Genomic DNA, 17,095 nt, shown 5'->3' with positions numbered 1-17,095 from the left:
CACCCCCATTTTCCTGATGAGGCAACTGAGGCCCAGAGAAGTGAAGTGACTCGCCCAAGGTCCCGCAGCAGACAAGCGGTGTTACAATGCCTCCTCCGCACGTCGGAGAAGCAGCACGGCCTAGCGGATAGAGGCCGGGCCTGGGAGTCAGGAGGACCTGGGTTCGAATCCCAGTTCCGCCACTCGGCCGCTGTGTGGCCTTGGGCAAGTCGCTTCACTTCTCTGGGCCTCGGTTCCTTTATCTGGAAAATGGGGATGGAAGGCTGTGAGCCCAGGGTGGGACAGGGACTGCGTCCAACCTGATTAACTCGTCTCTACCCTAGGGCTTAGTACGATGCCTGACATATAATAACCACTTAAATCATTCAATCGTATTTATTGAGCGCTTACTGTGTGCAGAGCACTGTACTAAGCGCTGGGAAAGTACAGTTGGGCCCAGATAGAGACAATACCACACACACACACAAATCTGGCACCCCAAAGAGGTAATTCCTCTGCTTCTCTGAGGGAAGTCCCAGGATCTCCTCTCATAGAGAAGCAGCGTGACTCACTGGAAAGAGCCCGGGCTTGGGAGGCAGAGGTCGTGGGTTCAAATCCTGGCTCCGCCACTGGTCAGCTGTGTGACTTTGGGCAAGTCACTTCACTTCTCTGGGCCTCAGTTCCCTCCTCTGGAAAACGGGGATGAAGACTGTGAGTCCCAAGTGGAAAAAACCTGATCACCTTGTATCCTCCCCAGTGCTTAGAACAGTGCTTTACACATAGTAAGCGCTTAACAAATGCCATTATTACTATTATTATCATTATTATTATTATTATTATTATTATTATTATTATTATTATTATCTCTCATCCCCCGGCCCTTAAGTCCATATCCGTAATTTATTTATTTCTATGAATGTCTGTCTCGCCCTCTAGACCGTGAGCTCGTTGTGGGCAGGGGAAGGCGTCTACCACCTCTGCCATACCGTCCTCTCCCAAACATTTAGTCCAGTGCTCAATAAATACCACCGATTGATGGATCTCTGGGGTGGGGGGCTGCGGCGGCCGACAAAGGAGACTTGAAAGCCGATGTTTCTTTTAGACTGTGAGCCCGCTGTTGGATAGGGACTGTCTCTATATGTTGCCAACTTGTACTTCCCAAGCGCTTAGTCCAGTGTTCTGCACACAGTAAGTGCTCAATAAACACGATTGATGATGATGATGATGTTTCTCCACAAAAGCTCGGGCCACGGCAGGGCATCTAACTCCGGGGTGCGGAGAAGCGGAAACAGTGGCCCTGGGCAGTTCGATGCCTGCCAAAGTCATAGCGCTAATAATAAGGATGGTATTTGTTAAGCGCTTACTACGTGCCAAGCACTGTTCTAAGCGCTGGACCAACTGCATCGGCCAAAGTCCGGGCAGAGGATGCTACTCACAATATCACCTCTTCTGTCCTGTTGCCTCTTGGGGTCAAAATGTCCCAGTCGTCAGGGCCCAGGGGGATTGGAGTGGGGAAGAGAAGAGCTAGCTTGGACTTTTCATTCATTTATTCATTCAATCGTATTTATTGAGCGCTTACTGTGTGCAGAGCACTGGACTAAGCGCTTGAGAAGCACAAGTTGGCAACATATAGAGACGGTCCCTGCCCAACAGCGGGCTCGGTAGTGGCTTCTAGAAGCCACTGGACTAGGAGTCGGGAGACTGGGGTTTGGTCATTTACCTGCTGAGAGACCTTGGGCAAGTCACTAGGTGACTCTGGGCCTCAGTTTCCTCCTCCGTTAAGTAGGGATTCCACACCTGCCCTCCCTTCCCAACAGACTGGCAACCCCAAATGGGACAGGGCCCGTGTCTGAGAGGATAGTGCATTCATTCATTCATTCAATCGTATTTATTGAGCGCTTACTGTGTGCAGAGCACTGGACTGAGCGCTTGGAAAGTACAATTCGGCAATAAATAGAGACAATCCCCACCCACAACGAGCTCACAGTCTAGAAAGGGGGGGGACAGACATCAAAACAAGTCAGCAGGCATCGGTCTATCTATCCCAGGGCTTATCTCAGTGTGTGGCACAGAGTACGAGCCCAGGCCTGGGAGTGAGAAGGGCCTGGGTTCTAATCCTGGCTCCGCTACGTGTCTGCTGCATGACCTTGGGCGAGTCACTTCACTTCTCTGGGCCTCGGTGACCTCGCCTGTAAAACGGGGACGAAGACCGTGAGCCCCACCTGGGACAGGGACTGTGTCCAATCTGATTATCTTCTGTCTAACCCGGCGGCGCTTAGAACGGTGCTTGGCGCATAGTAAGGGCTTAATAAGTACCCTAGTGATTATGATAATTATTAGTAGGAGCTTAGCACACCCCACTGTTCTCATTAGAGGAGCGCTGCGACCCATGGGCCCGCAGGGATGTGGGGCGGGGGGGAGATGGGGGGATGGGGGAGGGAGATGGGGGGACGGGGAAGAAAGCACTTAGTACAGTGTTCTCCACACAGTAAGCGCTCAATAAATACGATGGAAGGAAGGAAGGAAGCACTTAGTACAGTGCTCTGCACACAGTAAGTGCTCAATAAAAAGGAAGGAAGGAAAGAAGGAAAGAAGGAAGGAAGGGAGGAAGGAAGGGAGGAAGGGAGGAAGGAAGGGAGGGAGGGACGGAGGAAGGGAGGGAGGGACGGAGGTAGGGAGGGAGGGAGGAGGGGAGGAAAGGAAAGAAGGAAAGGAAGGAAGAAAGGAAGGAAAGAAAGAAAGGAAGAAAGGAAGGAAGGGAAGGATGGGAAGGGAAGGAAGGAAGGGAGGGAAGGGAAGGAGGGAAGGAGGCGGGAAGAAGGAAAGAAAGGAAGGAAGGAAAGAAGGAAAGGAAGAAAGGAAGGAAAGAAGGAAAGGATGGAAAGAAGGAAAGGAAAAAAGGTAGGAAAGAAAGAAAGGAAGGAAAGAAGAAAGAAAAAGAAAGAGAGAAAGAGAGAAAGAGAGAAAGAAAGAAGAAGTGAGAGGGAGAGAAGAGGAGGGGGGAAAAGAGGGAAGGGGAGGAGAAGAAGGAGGAGGGGAAAAGTGGGGAGGGGGAAGGGATAAATTGGGGAGGGGGACAAGGGGGGAGGAGAAAAAGTGGGGAGGGGGAGAAGAGGGGAGGAGAAAAGGAGGGGAGAGGGAGAAGGGGAAAAGTGGGGAGGGGGGGAAGAAAAAGTGGGGAGGGGGAGAAGGGAGGGAGGAAGGGGAGGCTCCCGGAGGCTGCTGCCCCCCTCCCCCCCCGGCCGTGCCCCCCGGCCGTGCCCCCCGGCCGTGCCCCCCGGCCCGCTCACCTGCGGCCGGGCTCCGCGGGCTCCGCTGCCGGCCCGAGCCGGCCCCCAGCGCGGCGCTCCGCCCCCGGGCCCGCCCCCCGGCCCCCGGCCCCCCGGCCCCCCGGTCCCCCGGCTCCCCCGGCCCCCCGGTCCCCCGGCCCCCCGGCCCCCCGGCCCCCCCGGCCCCCGGCCCCCACCCACCGAGCGCTGCACGGAGCCGGCTCGGCCTCCCCAAACCTCCCAACCTTAGCCAACGCCCTTCTCCTCCGGGAAGCCTTCCCCGACTGCACCCTCCTCTCCTCCCCTCTCCTCTCCCTCTCCTCTCCTCCCACTCCCTTCCCTGATTTGCACAGGACACTCCTAGATCTATTACTCTATTTTACCTTGACATATCGACTACTCTATTTTACTAACGGTGCGCATCTAGCTAGAATTCCATTTATTCCCTGCTCCCTGTCTTCATCTTCCCATTCTCACAGGACATTCCTATAGATCTGTATTCACTACTCTATTACTATTATTATTATTAATTTACTTGGACATATCGACCACTCTATTTTACTAACGGTGCGCATCTAACTAGAATTCCATTTATTCCTTGCTCCCTGTCTTCATCTTCCCATTCTCACGGGACATTCCTACAGATCTGTATTCATTACTCTATTACTATTATTGTTAATTTATTTGGACATATTGACCACTCTATTTTACTAACGGTGCGCATCTAGCTAGAATTCTATTTATTCCTTACTCCCTGTCTTCATCTTCCCATCCTCACGGGACATTCCTATAGATCTGTATTCATTACTCTATTACTATTATTATTAATTTACTTGGACATATTGACCACTCTGTTTGACTAATGGTGCGCATCTAGCTAGAGTTCCATTTATTCCTTGCTCCCCGTCTTCATCTTCCCATTCTCACAGGACATTCCTATAGATCTGTATTCATTACTCTATTACTATTATTATTAATTTACTTGGACATATTGACCACTCTGTTTGACTAATGGTGCGCATCTAGCTAGAGTTCCATTTATTCCTTGCTCCCCATCTTCATCTTCCCATTCTCACAGGACATTCCTATAGATCTGTATTCATTATCTATTACTATTATTATTAATTTACTTGGACATACCGACCACTCTACTTTACTGACGGTGCGCATCTAGCTAGAATTCCATTTATTCCTTGCTCCCCGTCTTCATCTTCCCATTCTCACAGGACATTCCTATAGATCTGTATTCGTTATCTATTGCTATTATTATTAATTTACTTGGACATACCGACCACTCTACTTTACTAACGGTGCGCATCTAGCTAGAATTCTATTTATTCCTTGCTCCCCGTCTTCATCTTCCCATCCTCACAGGACATTCCTACAGATCTGTATTCATTACTCTATTACCATCATTATTAATTTACTTGGACATATTGACCACTCTATTTTACTAACGGTGCGCATCTAGCTAGAATTCTATTTATTCCTTACTCCCCGTCTTCATCTTCCCATCCTCACGGGACATTCCTACAGATCTGTATTCATTACTCTATTACTATCATTATTAATTTACTTGGACATATTTACCACTCTATTTTACTAACGGTGCGCATCTAGCTAGAATTCTATTTATCCCTTGCTCCCTGTCTTCATCTTCCCATCCTCACAGGACATTCCTACAGATCTGTATTCATTACTCTATTACTATTATTATTAATTTACTTGGACATATTTACCACTCTATTTGACTAATGGTGTGCATCTAGCTAGAATTCTATTTATTTCTTGCTCCCCGTCTTCATCTTCCCATCCTCACGGGACATTCGTGGCTCCGTGGAAAGAGCCCGGGCTTTGGAGTCAGAGGTCATGGGTTCAAGTCCCGGCTCCGCCAATTGCCAGCTGTGGGACTTTGGGCGGATCACGTCACTTCTCTGGTCCTCAGTTCCCTCATCTGTAAAATGAGGATTAAGACTGTGAGACCCCCGTGGGACAACCTGATCACCTTTGTTCAGTGCTTTGCACATAGTAAGCGCTTAACAAATACCACCATTATTATTATTATACTATTTATTTTACTAATGATATGCACCTAGCTAGAATTCTATTCATTCTGACGGTTTGACACCCATCTACCGGTTTGGTTTTGTTGTCCATCTCCCCTTTATGTATCTAATCCCAGTGGTGGGGGGCACAGGGTGGGGGCTTTTTGCATGGTATTTGTTAAGTGCTTACTATGTGCCAGGCACTGTACTGAGTGCTGCGGGTGGATAATAATAATAATGATGATGGTACTTGTTAAGCGCTTACAATGTGCAAAGCACTGTTCTAAGCGCTTGGGGGATACAAAGTAATCAGGTTGTCCCACGTGGGGCTCACAGTCTTAACCCCATTTTACAGATGAGGGAACTGAGGCCCAGGGAAGTGAAGTGGCTTGCCCGAGGTCACCTAGCTGACAAGTGGTGGAGCAGGCATTCGAACCCATGACCTCTGACTCCTAAACCCGTGCTCTTTCCCCTGAGCCAAGCTTGGATCCAGGCCATGTCCTACGTGGGAGTCACAGTCTTTTAATCCCCATTTGCAGATGAGAGAACTGAGGTCCAGAAAAGTGAAGTGAAAGAAATGTTTGGTTAAAAAAAAGTATTTTTAAAAACGCCAATGCCTTCTCCTTGGCCGTATTCAATTGTGACCAAAAAAGCTCATGGAAACCCCCTCCTCAATGTTGATTCGAGTTCATTCATTCATTCAATCGTATTTATTGAGCGCTTACTGTGTGCAGAGCACTGTACTAAGCGCTTGGGAAGTAGAGAGGCGTGAAAGAAGCTGTTGTCCCGGGGAATATTATTTTATGGTAATTGTTAAGCGCTTACTACGTGCCAGGCACCGCACTAAGCGCTGGGGTAAATACAAGCTAATCATTTTGGACGCAGTCCATGTCCCACGTAGGGGCTACCGTCTTGCAGGTGAGGGAACTGAGACACAGAGAAGTGCCTTGTCCAAGGCCACACACAGCAGATTTGTGGCAGAGTCGGAATTAGAACCCAGGTCCTTCTGACACTCAGGCCCGTGCTCTACCCAGTGTTCATTCATTCGTTCAATCAATCGTATTTATTGAGCGCTTACTGTGTGCAGAGCACTGGACTAAGCGCTTGGGAAGTCCAAGTTGGCAACATCTAGAGACGGCCCCTCCCCAACAGCGGGCTCACAGTCTAGAAGGGGGAGACAGAGAACAAAACAAAACATATTAACAAAATAAAATAAATAGAATATGTACAAGTAAAATAAATAGAGTAATAAATGCGTACAAACATATATACATATATACAGGTGCTGTGGGGAAGGGAAGGAGGTAAGGTTGGGGGGGGAGGAGGAGGAGGGGGAGAGGAAGGAGGGGGCTCAGTCTGGGAAGGCCTCGCTGCTTCTGGTGCTTTATTGGGGCTTTTGGAATTTGGGGTTTATCAATCAATCAATCATATTTATTGAGCACTTACTGTGTGCAGAGCACTGTACTAAGCGCTTGGCAAGTACAAGTCGGTGACATATAGAGGCGGTCCCTACCCAACAACGGGCTCACAGTCTAGAAGGGGGAGACGGACAACAAAAAAAAAACATGCGGACAGGTGTAAAAGTCATCAGAACAAATAGAATTAAAGCTATATCAATCAATCAATCAATCAATCAATCAATCAATCGTATTTGTTGAGCGCTTACTGTGTGCAGAGCACTGTACTAAGCGCTTGGGAAGTACAAGTTGGCACGGGCAGAGCTGGTCAACTCCGCCCATTGGAGTCAGACGGAGGGCAGTGGAGCCAATGTTTTAGCTTTAGTCCCTTGTGGAGCCCCTCTTTTGGCCTCTACCAAACCCACAGCAACGGCCTCTACGGCCTCTACTCCATCCTAATCCTCCTCGACCTCTCGGCTGCCTCCGACACGATGGACCTCCCCCTTCTCCTGGAAACGTTATCCAACCTCGGCTCCGCCGACACCGTCCTCTCCGGGTTCTCCTCCTAGCTCTCTGACCTCTCAGTCTCTTTCGCGGGCTCCTCCTCTGCCTCCCACCCCCTCGCTGTGGTGGTCCCTCAGGCTTCAGTTCTGGACCCCCTTCTCTTCTCCGCCTACATCCACTGCCTTGGAGAACTCACCTGCAGGAAGACTGTGAGCCCCCCGTGGGGCAAGCTGATCACCTTGTAACCTCCCCTGCGCTTAGAACAGTGCTTTGCACATAGTAAGCGCTTCATAAATGCCAACATTATTATTATTATTATTCACTCCCATGGCTTCAACTCCCACCTCTACGAGGATGATTCCCAAATCTCCATCTCCAGCCCTGATCTCTCTCCCTCTCTGCAGCCTCACATTTCCTCCTGCCTTCAAGACATCGCTACTTGGCTGTCCTGATGCCAACATCTCCAAACCAGAGCTCCTTATCTTCCCACCCAAACCCTGTCCTCCTCCCCGTGGCTTTCCCACCACTGTAGACGGCACCTCCATCCTTCCTGTCTCACAAGCCCTTAACTTTGGTTTTTATCTTTGACTCCTCTCTCTCATGCAACCCACACGTTCGGTCTATCACTAAATCCTGTCAGATCAGCCTTCAGAACATTGCTAAAATCTGTCCTTTCTCGCTACCCAAACTGCTGCCAAACTTATCCCCCTTAGATTACGCTATCGGCCTCCTCTCTCTCCCCTCTCCAGTTCATACTTCACTCGGTTGCCCGGATCATTTTTCCACCGAAATGTTCAGCCCGCATTTCCCCATTCCTCAAGAACCTCCAGTCCATCCACCTCCGCATCAAAAAGAAACTCAATCACCTCATCCCCTCCTACTTCTCCTCCTCGAACCCGGCCCACACACTTCACTGCTCTATCGCCAACCTTTTCCCTGGGCCTCCATCTCCCCTATCTCGCCGCCGACCTCTCACCACATCCTGCCTCCGACAGACGATGACTCTCCCCTCTTTCAAAGCCTTACTGAAGGCCCATCTCCTCCGAGAAGCCTTCCCTGACTAAGCCCTCCTTTCCCCTTCTCCCACTCGCTTCTGCGTCGCCCTGATTTGCTCCCTTAATTCACCACCTCCATCCCCGGCCCCAGAGCTCCTAACTCTTATCCCTAATTTATTTTATATACAAAGTGTCTCTCCCACGAGAGTATAAGCTTATATCATATTATATAATACAATATCAGAAGATTATAAGTGGGCAGGGAGTGTGTCTGTGATATCGTTGCGTGGTAACATTAATAATGATGATTTCAGTATCTGCTAAGCGCTTACAATGTTCCAGGCACTGTATTAAGCGCCGGCAAATCGGGTTGGACACAGTCCCCGTCCCACGTGGGGCTCCCGTTCTCCATCCCCATTTTACGGATGAGGTGACTGAGGCCCAGAGAAGGGAAGTGACTTGTCCCGGGTCACACAGCAGACAAGTGGTGGAGCTGGATCTTCTGACTCTTAGGCCCGGGATCTCTCCAAATTACGTCACGCTGCTTCTTCCGAGCTCCAGAGCTCTCCCAAGCTACTCTCCCAAGCTCTTAGTACAGTACCCTGCGCACAGGATAAATATGATCCATCAGTCCAAGATTAGTTTCCCAATGCAGTCTGACAGGGCTCTGTTTATTTACCTCCACCCTCAAACCAGCCCTCCCCACCAAAAGGTCTCCAGGGTCCCCCGGAACATTTTTAGCTTCCTCCCCTCAATGCCGTAAGCCTCGGGTTCTCCTACTAAATTCACCTCTGACCTCAAAATGAAAATTTAGCCCACGGGCCGGCAGGCCCCAGTGCCCTCAGGCCCACTGGTTGCAGTCGGAGGAGACTTTCTCATCTTATTCTATTTATTTTATTAATGATGTGTATCTATAGTTCTATTGATTTCCATTGATGCTATCAATGCCTTCTGCTTGCTTCGTTTTGTTTCGTTGTCTGTCTCCCCCCCACCCGCCTTTTAGACTGTGAACCTGTTGTTGGGTAGGGACCATCCCTATCTGTCGCCGAATTGTATTTTCCAAGCGCTTAGTCCGGTGCTCTGCGCACAGTAAGCGCTCAATAAATACGACTGGATGAATGAATCTTGCCATCCAGTCGTCTTCCTCTACTGACCGTCACGGCAGTTTGGGAAGCGAGGCATCCCCCCTCCACCCCAGCCCCACTTCGGCCCACCCATAGATTCTGGCCAGCTCACCGAACGCTCTCCATCTCGACTTTCTTTTGGGAATTCCCGGAACGGAGACAAAGGGCAGCTCCCCTTCTGCCGCTCTGAACAATCCGGTCACATTCCAGACAGGGGCTGCTGGGAACTGGGAAAACCATCGAGCGGCTAAAGGGCAAATAAAAACGCTGGCAGTGCTGAACGGCAGGACCGTGGAAGACCGGAGTCGTCCGTTCAGTCGGATTTATCGAGCGCTCACTGCGTGCCGAACACTGGACTGAGCGCTTGGGAGGGGACGGTATAATAAACAGAGATATTCCCTGCCCACAACGAGCTTACGGTCCAGAGGGGGAGACGGACATTAATAGAAAGAAATAAATGACGGAGAGGGACTTGAGTGCTGTGGGGTTGGTTGGGGGGGAGGATGAAGAAAGGGAGCGAGTCAGGATGAGGCAGAAGGGAGTGGGAGAAGAGGAAACGGGGGGCTTAGTCAGGGAAGGCCTCTTGGAGGAGGAGATGGGACTTCAGTGAGGCTTTGAAGGGGCAGGGATTTGGGATTTGAGGAAGGAGGGCGTTCCAGGCCCGAGGCGGGACGTGGGCCAGAGGTTCGCGACGAGATTTCACTGTGTACCAGCCGGGCTTGGGCCCTGGACGCATCTGATCCCTTCACGCTTCCAAAGACCGACACTTCCCGGCATCTCAGGCCGGAGGGTAGTCGGAGAGGTCATGGGTTCAAACCCCAGCTCCGCCAATTGTCAGCTGCGTGACTTTGGGCGAGTCACTTCGCTTCTCTGGGCCTCAGTTATCTCACTGTTGCCAACTTGGACTTCCCAAGCGCTTAGTACAGTGCTCTGCACACAGTAAGCGCTCAATAAATACGATTGATGGTGATGATGATGATCTGTAAAATGGTGATTAAGACTGTGAGCCCCCCGAGGAACAACCTGATCACCTTGTAACCTCCCCAGTGCTTAGAACAGTGCTTTGCACATAGTAAGCGCTTAATAAATGCCATTATTATTATTATTAGGGGAAGTGGGGAGATTATTCTAACTACTTTTAATAATAATAATAATAATAATAATAATAATAATAATAATAATAATAATAATAGTGGTATTTGTTAAGCACTTACTATGTGCCGAGCACCGTTCTAAGCCCTGGGGTAGGTACAAGGTAATGAGGTTGTCCCACGTGGGCCTCACAGTCTTCATCCCCATTTTCCAGATGAGGGAACTGAAGCCCAGAGAAGTGAAGTGATTCGCCCAAAGTCACACAGCAGACAGGTGGCGGAGTCGGAATCAGAACCCATGACCTCTGGCTCCCAAGCCCGGGCTCTTTCCACTGAGTCACGCTGCTTCTAGCAGCTTTTAGCATAGGGGCTTGAGCCCGGGCCTGAGAGTCAGAGGGCCATGGGTTCTAATCCCGGCTCCTCCACCTGTCTGCTATGTGCCCTGGGGTAAGTCACTTTACTTCTCTGAGCCTCATTTACCTCACCTGGAAAATGGGGATGAAGACTGTGAGCCCCCCGTGGGACAACCTGATCACCTTGTATCTACCCCAGCGCTTAGAACAGTGTTTGGCCTATAGTAAGCACTTGACAAATACCATTATTGTTATTATTATTATTTCTCTGGGCCTCAGTTCCCTCATCTGTCAAATGAGGATAGAGACAGTGAGCCCAGGGCAGGGACAGTGTCCAACCCGATTTGCTCGTATCCGCTCCAGCGCTTAGTACGGTGCCTGGCACATAGTAAACACTTAACAAATACCCAAATTATTATTGAGATGGGGAAACTGAGGCCCAAGATCCCAGCCCCGATCTAGCCGCAGGGGAGCTGGGGTGGAGGCCCCGTGTGGGGTAATGTGAGGCTGGGGATGGGAGTTCTGGGGGTATAGAAGCAGCGGGGCTCAGTGGAAAGAGTCAGAGGTTGAATTCATTGTTTCAATTGTATTTATTGAGCGCTTACTGTGTGCAGAGCACTGTACTAAGCGCTGGGGAAGTACAATTCAGCAACCAATAGAGACAATCTCTGCCCACACCCAGCTCACAGTCTGGTTGGGGGGGTAGATAGACAATCAATGCTATTTATTGAGCGCTCACTGTGTGCAGAGCACTGTACTAAGCGCTGGGGAAGTACAATTCAGCAACCAATAGAGACAATCCCTGCCCACACGGGCTCGCAGTCTGGCGGGGGGCAGATAGACAATCAATCCTATTTATTGAGCGCTCACTGTGTGCAGAGCACTGTACTAAGCACTGGGGAAGTACAATTCAGCAACCAATAGAGACAATCTCTGCCCACACGGGCTCGCAGTCTGGCGTGGGGAGAGATAGACAATCAATCTTATTTATTCATTTATTCATTCATTCAATCGTATTTATTGAGCGCTTACTGTGTGCAAAGCACTGGACTAAGCGCTTGAGAAGCACAAGTTGGCAACATATAGAGACGGTCCCTACCCCTCACTATGTGCAGAGCACTGTACTAAGCGCTGGGGAAGTACAATTCAGCAACAGAGACAATCCCTTCTCACACCGGGCTCACAGTCTGGCGGTGGGGGGAGATACACAATCAATCTTATTTATTGAGCGCTCACTGTGTGCAGAGCACTGTACTAAGCGCTGGGGAAGTACAATTCAGCAACAAATAGAGACGATCCCTGCGCGCAACGGCCTCAAAGTCTGGGGGGAGGGGGGGACATTCATTCATTCATTCATTCAATCGTATTTATTGAGCGCTTACTGTGTGCAGAGCACTGTACTAAGCGCTTGGGAACTCCAAGTTGGCAACATCTAGAGTCGGTCCCTACCCAACAGTGGGCTCACAGTCTAGAAGGGGGAGACAGACAACGAAACAAAACATATTAACAAAATAAAATAAATAGACTAAATATGTACAAGTAAAAAAATAGAGCAATTCATTCATTCATTCAATCGTATTTATTGAGCGCTTCCTGTGTGCAGAGCACTGTACTAAGCGCTTGGAAAGTACAATTCAGCAGCACCTTCAGACCATTCCTGCCCACACCGCGCTCACAGCCGCTTATCGGCTGTGTGACCTTGGGCGAGTCACTCCACTCCCCCGGGCCTCAGTTCCCTCATCTGGAAAATGGGGATGGAGACTGGGAGCCCCCCGGGGGACAGCCTGATCGCCTTGGCTCTGGCCCAGCGCTTAGAACAGGGCTTGGCACAGAGTAAAGGCTGAACAAATGCCGTCATTATTATTAGTGTTATTATTATTCTTTGGCACATAGTGAAGGCTTAACAAATGTCATTATTATGATGATTATTATTATCATTATTGCGATGCTGATGATTGGAGGAGGTGGCAGGCGGAGCCGGGCAGGCTCGTGACGGGGTGTCACATGTGGTGGTGGTGGGGGTTGGTGGGGGGGTCCCCCCCCGGGCCTCGTGACGGGCTCCCGGCCTGGGCCACCATGGCCCCCCGAATCCTCCTTGCCCTCCTGTTGCTGGGTAAAAGGGGTGGCAAGAGGGGATGGATCGGATTTGGGGGGCTGCTAGGGGGACAGGCTGGGATCTGGGGGGGAAAGGTTGGGGGGAAGGGGGAGATGAAAGGGGAGGAGGGATTTGGGGGGTGGGAGGAGGCTGGGGGGAAGTGGAGGCTGGGATCTGGGGGGAAGGGAGGAGAGATTGGGGGTGGGAGGAGGCTGGGGGGAAGGGGAGGCTGGGATCTGGAGGAGAAGGCTGGGGGAAAGGGGAGATGAGAGGGGAGACCGGATTTGGGGGGTGGGAGGAGGCTGGGGGGAAGGGGAGGCTGGGATCTGGGGGGGAAAGGCTGGGGGGAAAGGGGAGGTGAAAGGGGAGGCCGGATTTGGGGGGTGGGAGGAGGCTGGGGGGAAGAGGAGGCTGGGATCTGGAGGAGAAGGCTGGGGGAAAGGGGAGATGAGAGGGGAGACCGGATTTGGGGGGGTGGGAGGAAGCTGGGGGGAAGGGGAGGCTGGGATCTGGGGGAGAAGGCTGGGGGAAAGGGGAGGTGAAAGGGGAGGAGGGATTTAGGGGGTGGGAGGAGGCTGGGGGGAAGGGGAGGCTGGGATCTGGAGGAGAAGGCTGGGGGAAAGGGGAGATGAAAGGGGAGGCCGGATTTGGGGGGTGGGAGGAGGCTGGGGGGAAGGGGAGGCTGGGATCTGGGGGGGAAAGGCTGGGGGGGAAGGGGGAGATGAGAGGGGAGGAGGGATTTGGGGTGGGGGCTGCTAGGGGGAAGGGAAGGCTGGGATCTGGGGGGGAAAGGCTGGGGGGAAAGGGGAGGTGAGAGGGGAGGAGGGATTTGGGGGTGGGGGCGGCTGGGGGAAGGGGGAGATGAGAGGGGAGGCCCGATTTGGGGGTGGGAGGAGGCTGGGGAAGGGGAGGCTGGGATCTGGCCGGGGAAAAAGCTGCGGGAAAAGGGAAGGTGAGAGGGAAGGAGGGATTTGGGGGGGGGGGGGGGGGGGAGGAGGCTGGGGGGAAGGGGAGGCTGGGATCTGGGGGGAAAGGCTGGGGGGGAAGGGGAGATGAGAGGGGAGGTGGGATTTGGGGTGGGGGCTGCTAGGGGGAAGGGGAGGCTGGGATCTGTGGGAGAAAGGCTGGGGGGAAAGGGGAGGTGAGACGGGAGGAGGGATTTGGGGGTGCGGGGCGGCTGAGGGGAAGGGGAGGCTGGGATATAATAATAATAATAATAATAATAATAATAATAATAATGATGATGATGATGATGATGGCATTTATTAAGCGCTTACTATATGCAAAACACTGTTCTAAGCGCTGGGGAGATTACAAGGTGATGAGGTTGGCCCACGGGGGGCTCACAGTCTTCATCCCCATTTTCCAGACGAGGTACGGAGGCCCAGAGAAGTGATGTGACTTGCCCAAAGTCACACAGATGACAATTGGCGGAGCCGGGATTCAAACCCATGACCTTTGACTCCATTCATTCATTCATTCAATCGTATTTATTGAGTGCTTACTGTGTGCAGAGGACTGTACTAAGCGCTTGGGAAGTCCAAGTTGGCAACATATAGAGTCGGTCCCTCCCCAACAGTGGGCTCACAGTCTCGAAGGGGGAGACAGACAACAAAACAAAACATATTAACAGAATAAAATAAATATAGAATAGAATCGAATACAAAGCTTGGGCTCTTTCCACTGAGCCACTCTGCTTCTCCTATTCATGTCTGTCTCCCCCTCTAGACTGGAAGCTCGCTGTGGGCAGGGAATGTCACTGTATATCGTTGTGTTGTCCTCTCCCAAGCGCTTAGTACAGTGCTCTGCACACAGTAAGCGCTCAATAAATATGATCGAATAAATGAATACTCTCTCAGCTTCCTCCAGGCTCCTGCCCCCGCCATAATTCCGTCTTTGTCTCCGGAATTTTTGGTCCAACCATTCCCGGCTTCCTCAACCTCTCCAGGAAACTCGGCCCATCAGCCCCCCAACATTTATTCGTTTAATCCTATTTATTGAGCGCTTACTGTGTGCAGAGCACTGGACTAAGCGCACTGGAGGGGACAACACAACAATGAACAGAGACTTTCCCGGCCCACAACGAACTTATAGTCTAGTATAGTCTTCGTGTAGTCTACAAAGCAGCGTGGCTCGGTGGAAAGAGTCCGGGCTTTGGAGTCAAAGGTCATGGGTTCGAATCCCAGCTCTGCCAACTGTCAGCTGGGTGACTTTGGGCAAGTCACTTCACTTCTCTGGGCCTCAGTGACCTCATCTGGAAAATGGGGATTAAGACTGTGAGCCCCCCGAGGGACAACCTGATCACCTTGTAACCTCCCCAGTGCTTTGGACATAGTAAGCGCTTAACAAATATCATCATTATTATTTATTATTATTATTATGGGCAACCAAAACCATCCCCCTGCCCCCGGTGTCCCCTTGGGAGGACGGCCTGTCCCCACCCTGGAGGTGACTTCCGAGCTTCGCTGCCCCCGTGACAGGGTGCAGAGCACTGTACTAAGCGCACGGGACATATCTATTCTATTTATTTTATTTTGTTAGTATGTTTGGTTTTGTTCTCTGTCTCCCCCTTTTAGACTGTGAGCCCACTGTTGGGTAGGGACTGTCTCTAGATGTTGCCGATTTGTACTTCCCAAGCGCTTAGTCCAGTGCTCTGCACATAGTAAGCGCTCAATAAATACGATTGATGATGATGATGATGACAATACAGTACCCAACTCCAATGGGGTTCATTCATTCAATCGTATTTATTGAGCGCTTCCTGTGTGCAGAGCACTGTACTAAGCGCTTGGGAAGCACAAGTTGGCAATGGGGTTGGAATTGTCCCCGCTCTGGAGACGTGGTGAGTCGAGGGGTCTGGAATCTCGCCCCTGCAGGCCCCACAGCTGCGGATGTGCTGGACGCCGGCTTCCGGGAGCGCTACTTTGAGCAGATGTTGGACCATTTTAATTTCGAGAGCTACGGAAACCAGACTTACCTCCAGAGGTACCTGATCACAGGTAAATCACTCCATCGCGCCTACGGTGTGCAGAGCGCTGGGCTCAGCGCTTGGGAGAGGGCCGTACGACGACATTCGCCCCCTTCTAGACGGTGAGCGCTTAGCACGCCCAGTAAGTGCTCAATAAATACGATCGAAGAATTAGTTGTTAATCAATCAATCAATCAATTGTATTTACTGAGCGCTTACTGTGTGCAGAGCACTGGACTAAGCGCTTGGGAAGTCCAAGTTGGCAACGTCTAGAGACGGTCCCTACCCAACAGTGGGCTCACAGTCTGAAAGGGGGAGACAGAGAACAAAACCAAACATACTAACAAAATAAAATAAATAGAATAGATATGTACAGGTAAAATAAATAAATAATTAGAATTATTATTAGAAATTAGTTATTACTAATAGTAATACTAATACTAATTAGTAATTAGTTATTACTCTATTTATTTTACTTGTACATATCTATTCTATTTACTAACAAAATAAAATAAATAGAATAGATATGTACGGGTAAAATGAATAAATAATTAGAATTATTATTAGAAATTAGTAATTACTAATAGTAATACTAATACTAATTAGTAATTAGTTATTACTCTATTTATTTTACTTGTACATATCTATTCTATTTACTAACAAAATAAAACAAATAGAATAGATATGTACAGGTAAAATAAATAAATAATTAGAATTATTATTAGAAATTAGTAATTACTAATAGTAATACTAATACTAATTAGTAATTAGTTATTACTCTATTTATTTTACTTGTACATATCTATTCTACTTATTTTATTTTGTTAATGTGTTTGGTTTTGTTGTCTGTCTCCCCCTTCTAGATTGTGAGCCCACTGTTGGGTAGGGACCGTCTCTCGATGTTGCCAACTTGGACTTCCCAAGAGCTTAGTCCAGTGCTCTGCACACAGTAAGCGCTCAATAAATACGATGGATTGATTGATCATCATTATTATTATTATTATTACGATCTGGCAACAGATAGAGACGGTCCCTACCCAACATTTCTTCCAAGAGGCCTCCTGCAATTAAACCTTTTATTCAATCAATCAATCAATCAATCAATTGTATTTATGATCCCAACTATTACCACAATTATTACTATTATTAGACTAGCAGCCTTGGAGTCAGAAGGACTGACTTCTGATTTTCCCCCTTCTAGACTGTGAGCCCGCTGTTGGGTAGGGACCGTCTCTAGATGTTGCCAACTTGGACTTCCCGAGCGCTTAGTACAGT

The 17,095-nt window shown here is 49.9% G+C and overlaps 2 protein-coding genes across 5 annotated transcripts in view; one reads left to right on the top strand and one right to left on the bottom strand.

Annotated features, from left to right (window-relative positions):
- Positions 1–9,557, bottom strand: part of LOC119946575 (dual specificity testis-specific protein kinase 1-like) — a 45,856-nt gene extending 36,299 nt beyond the window's left edge. The window contains exon 1 of one of the 4 annotated variants that reach the window (XM_038767974.1): positions 9,426–9,557. The gene's annotated coding sequence lies outside the window, so the exon portion shown is untranslated. Of the gene's footprint in view, positions 1–3,269; positions 3,295–3,449; positions 3,507–9,425 lie in introns of those variants that run through there. The other 3 variants (XM_038767971.1, XM_038767973.1, XM_038767972.1) reach the window with 3 other exon arrangements.
- A 3,233-nt stretch (positions 9,558–12,790) lies between these two features.
- DPP7 (dipeptidyl peptidase 7) overlaps positions 12,791–17,095 on the top strand; it is a 25,815-nt gene continuing 21,510 nt past the window's right edge. Inside the window, exons 1-2 of the mRNA XM_038767993.1 lie at positions 12,791–12,870; positions 15,729–15,851. Of these exons, the coding sequence (XP_038623921.1) occupies positions 12,834–12,870; positions 15,729–15,851 (160 nt within the window). The 5' untranslated portion in view covers positions 12,791–12,833. The remainder of the gene's footprint in view (positions 12,871–15,728; positions 15,852–17,095) is intronic.

The sequence above is a fragment of the Tachyglossus aculeatus genome, chromosome 27, assembly GCF_015852505.1.
Source record: "Tachyglossus aculeatus isolate mTacAcu1 chromosome 27, mTacAcu1.pri, whole genome shotgun sequence".
NCBI lineage: Eukaryota > Metazoa > Chordata > Mammalia > Monotremata > Tachyglossidae > Tachyglossus > Tachyglossus aculeatus.
The sequence above is the reverse complement of the archived record's forward strand: the minus strand, read 5'-3'. Positions and strand labels throughout refer to the sequence as shown.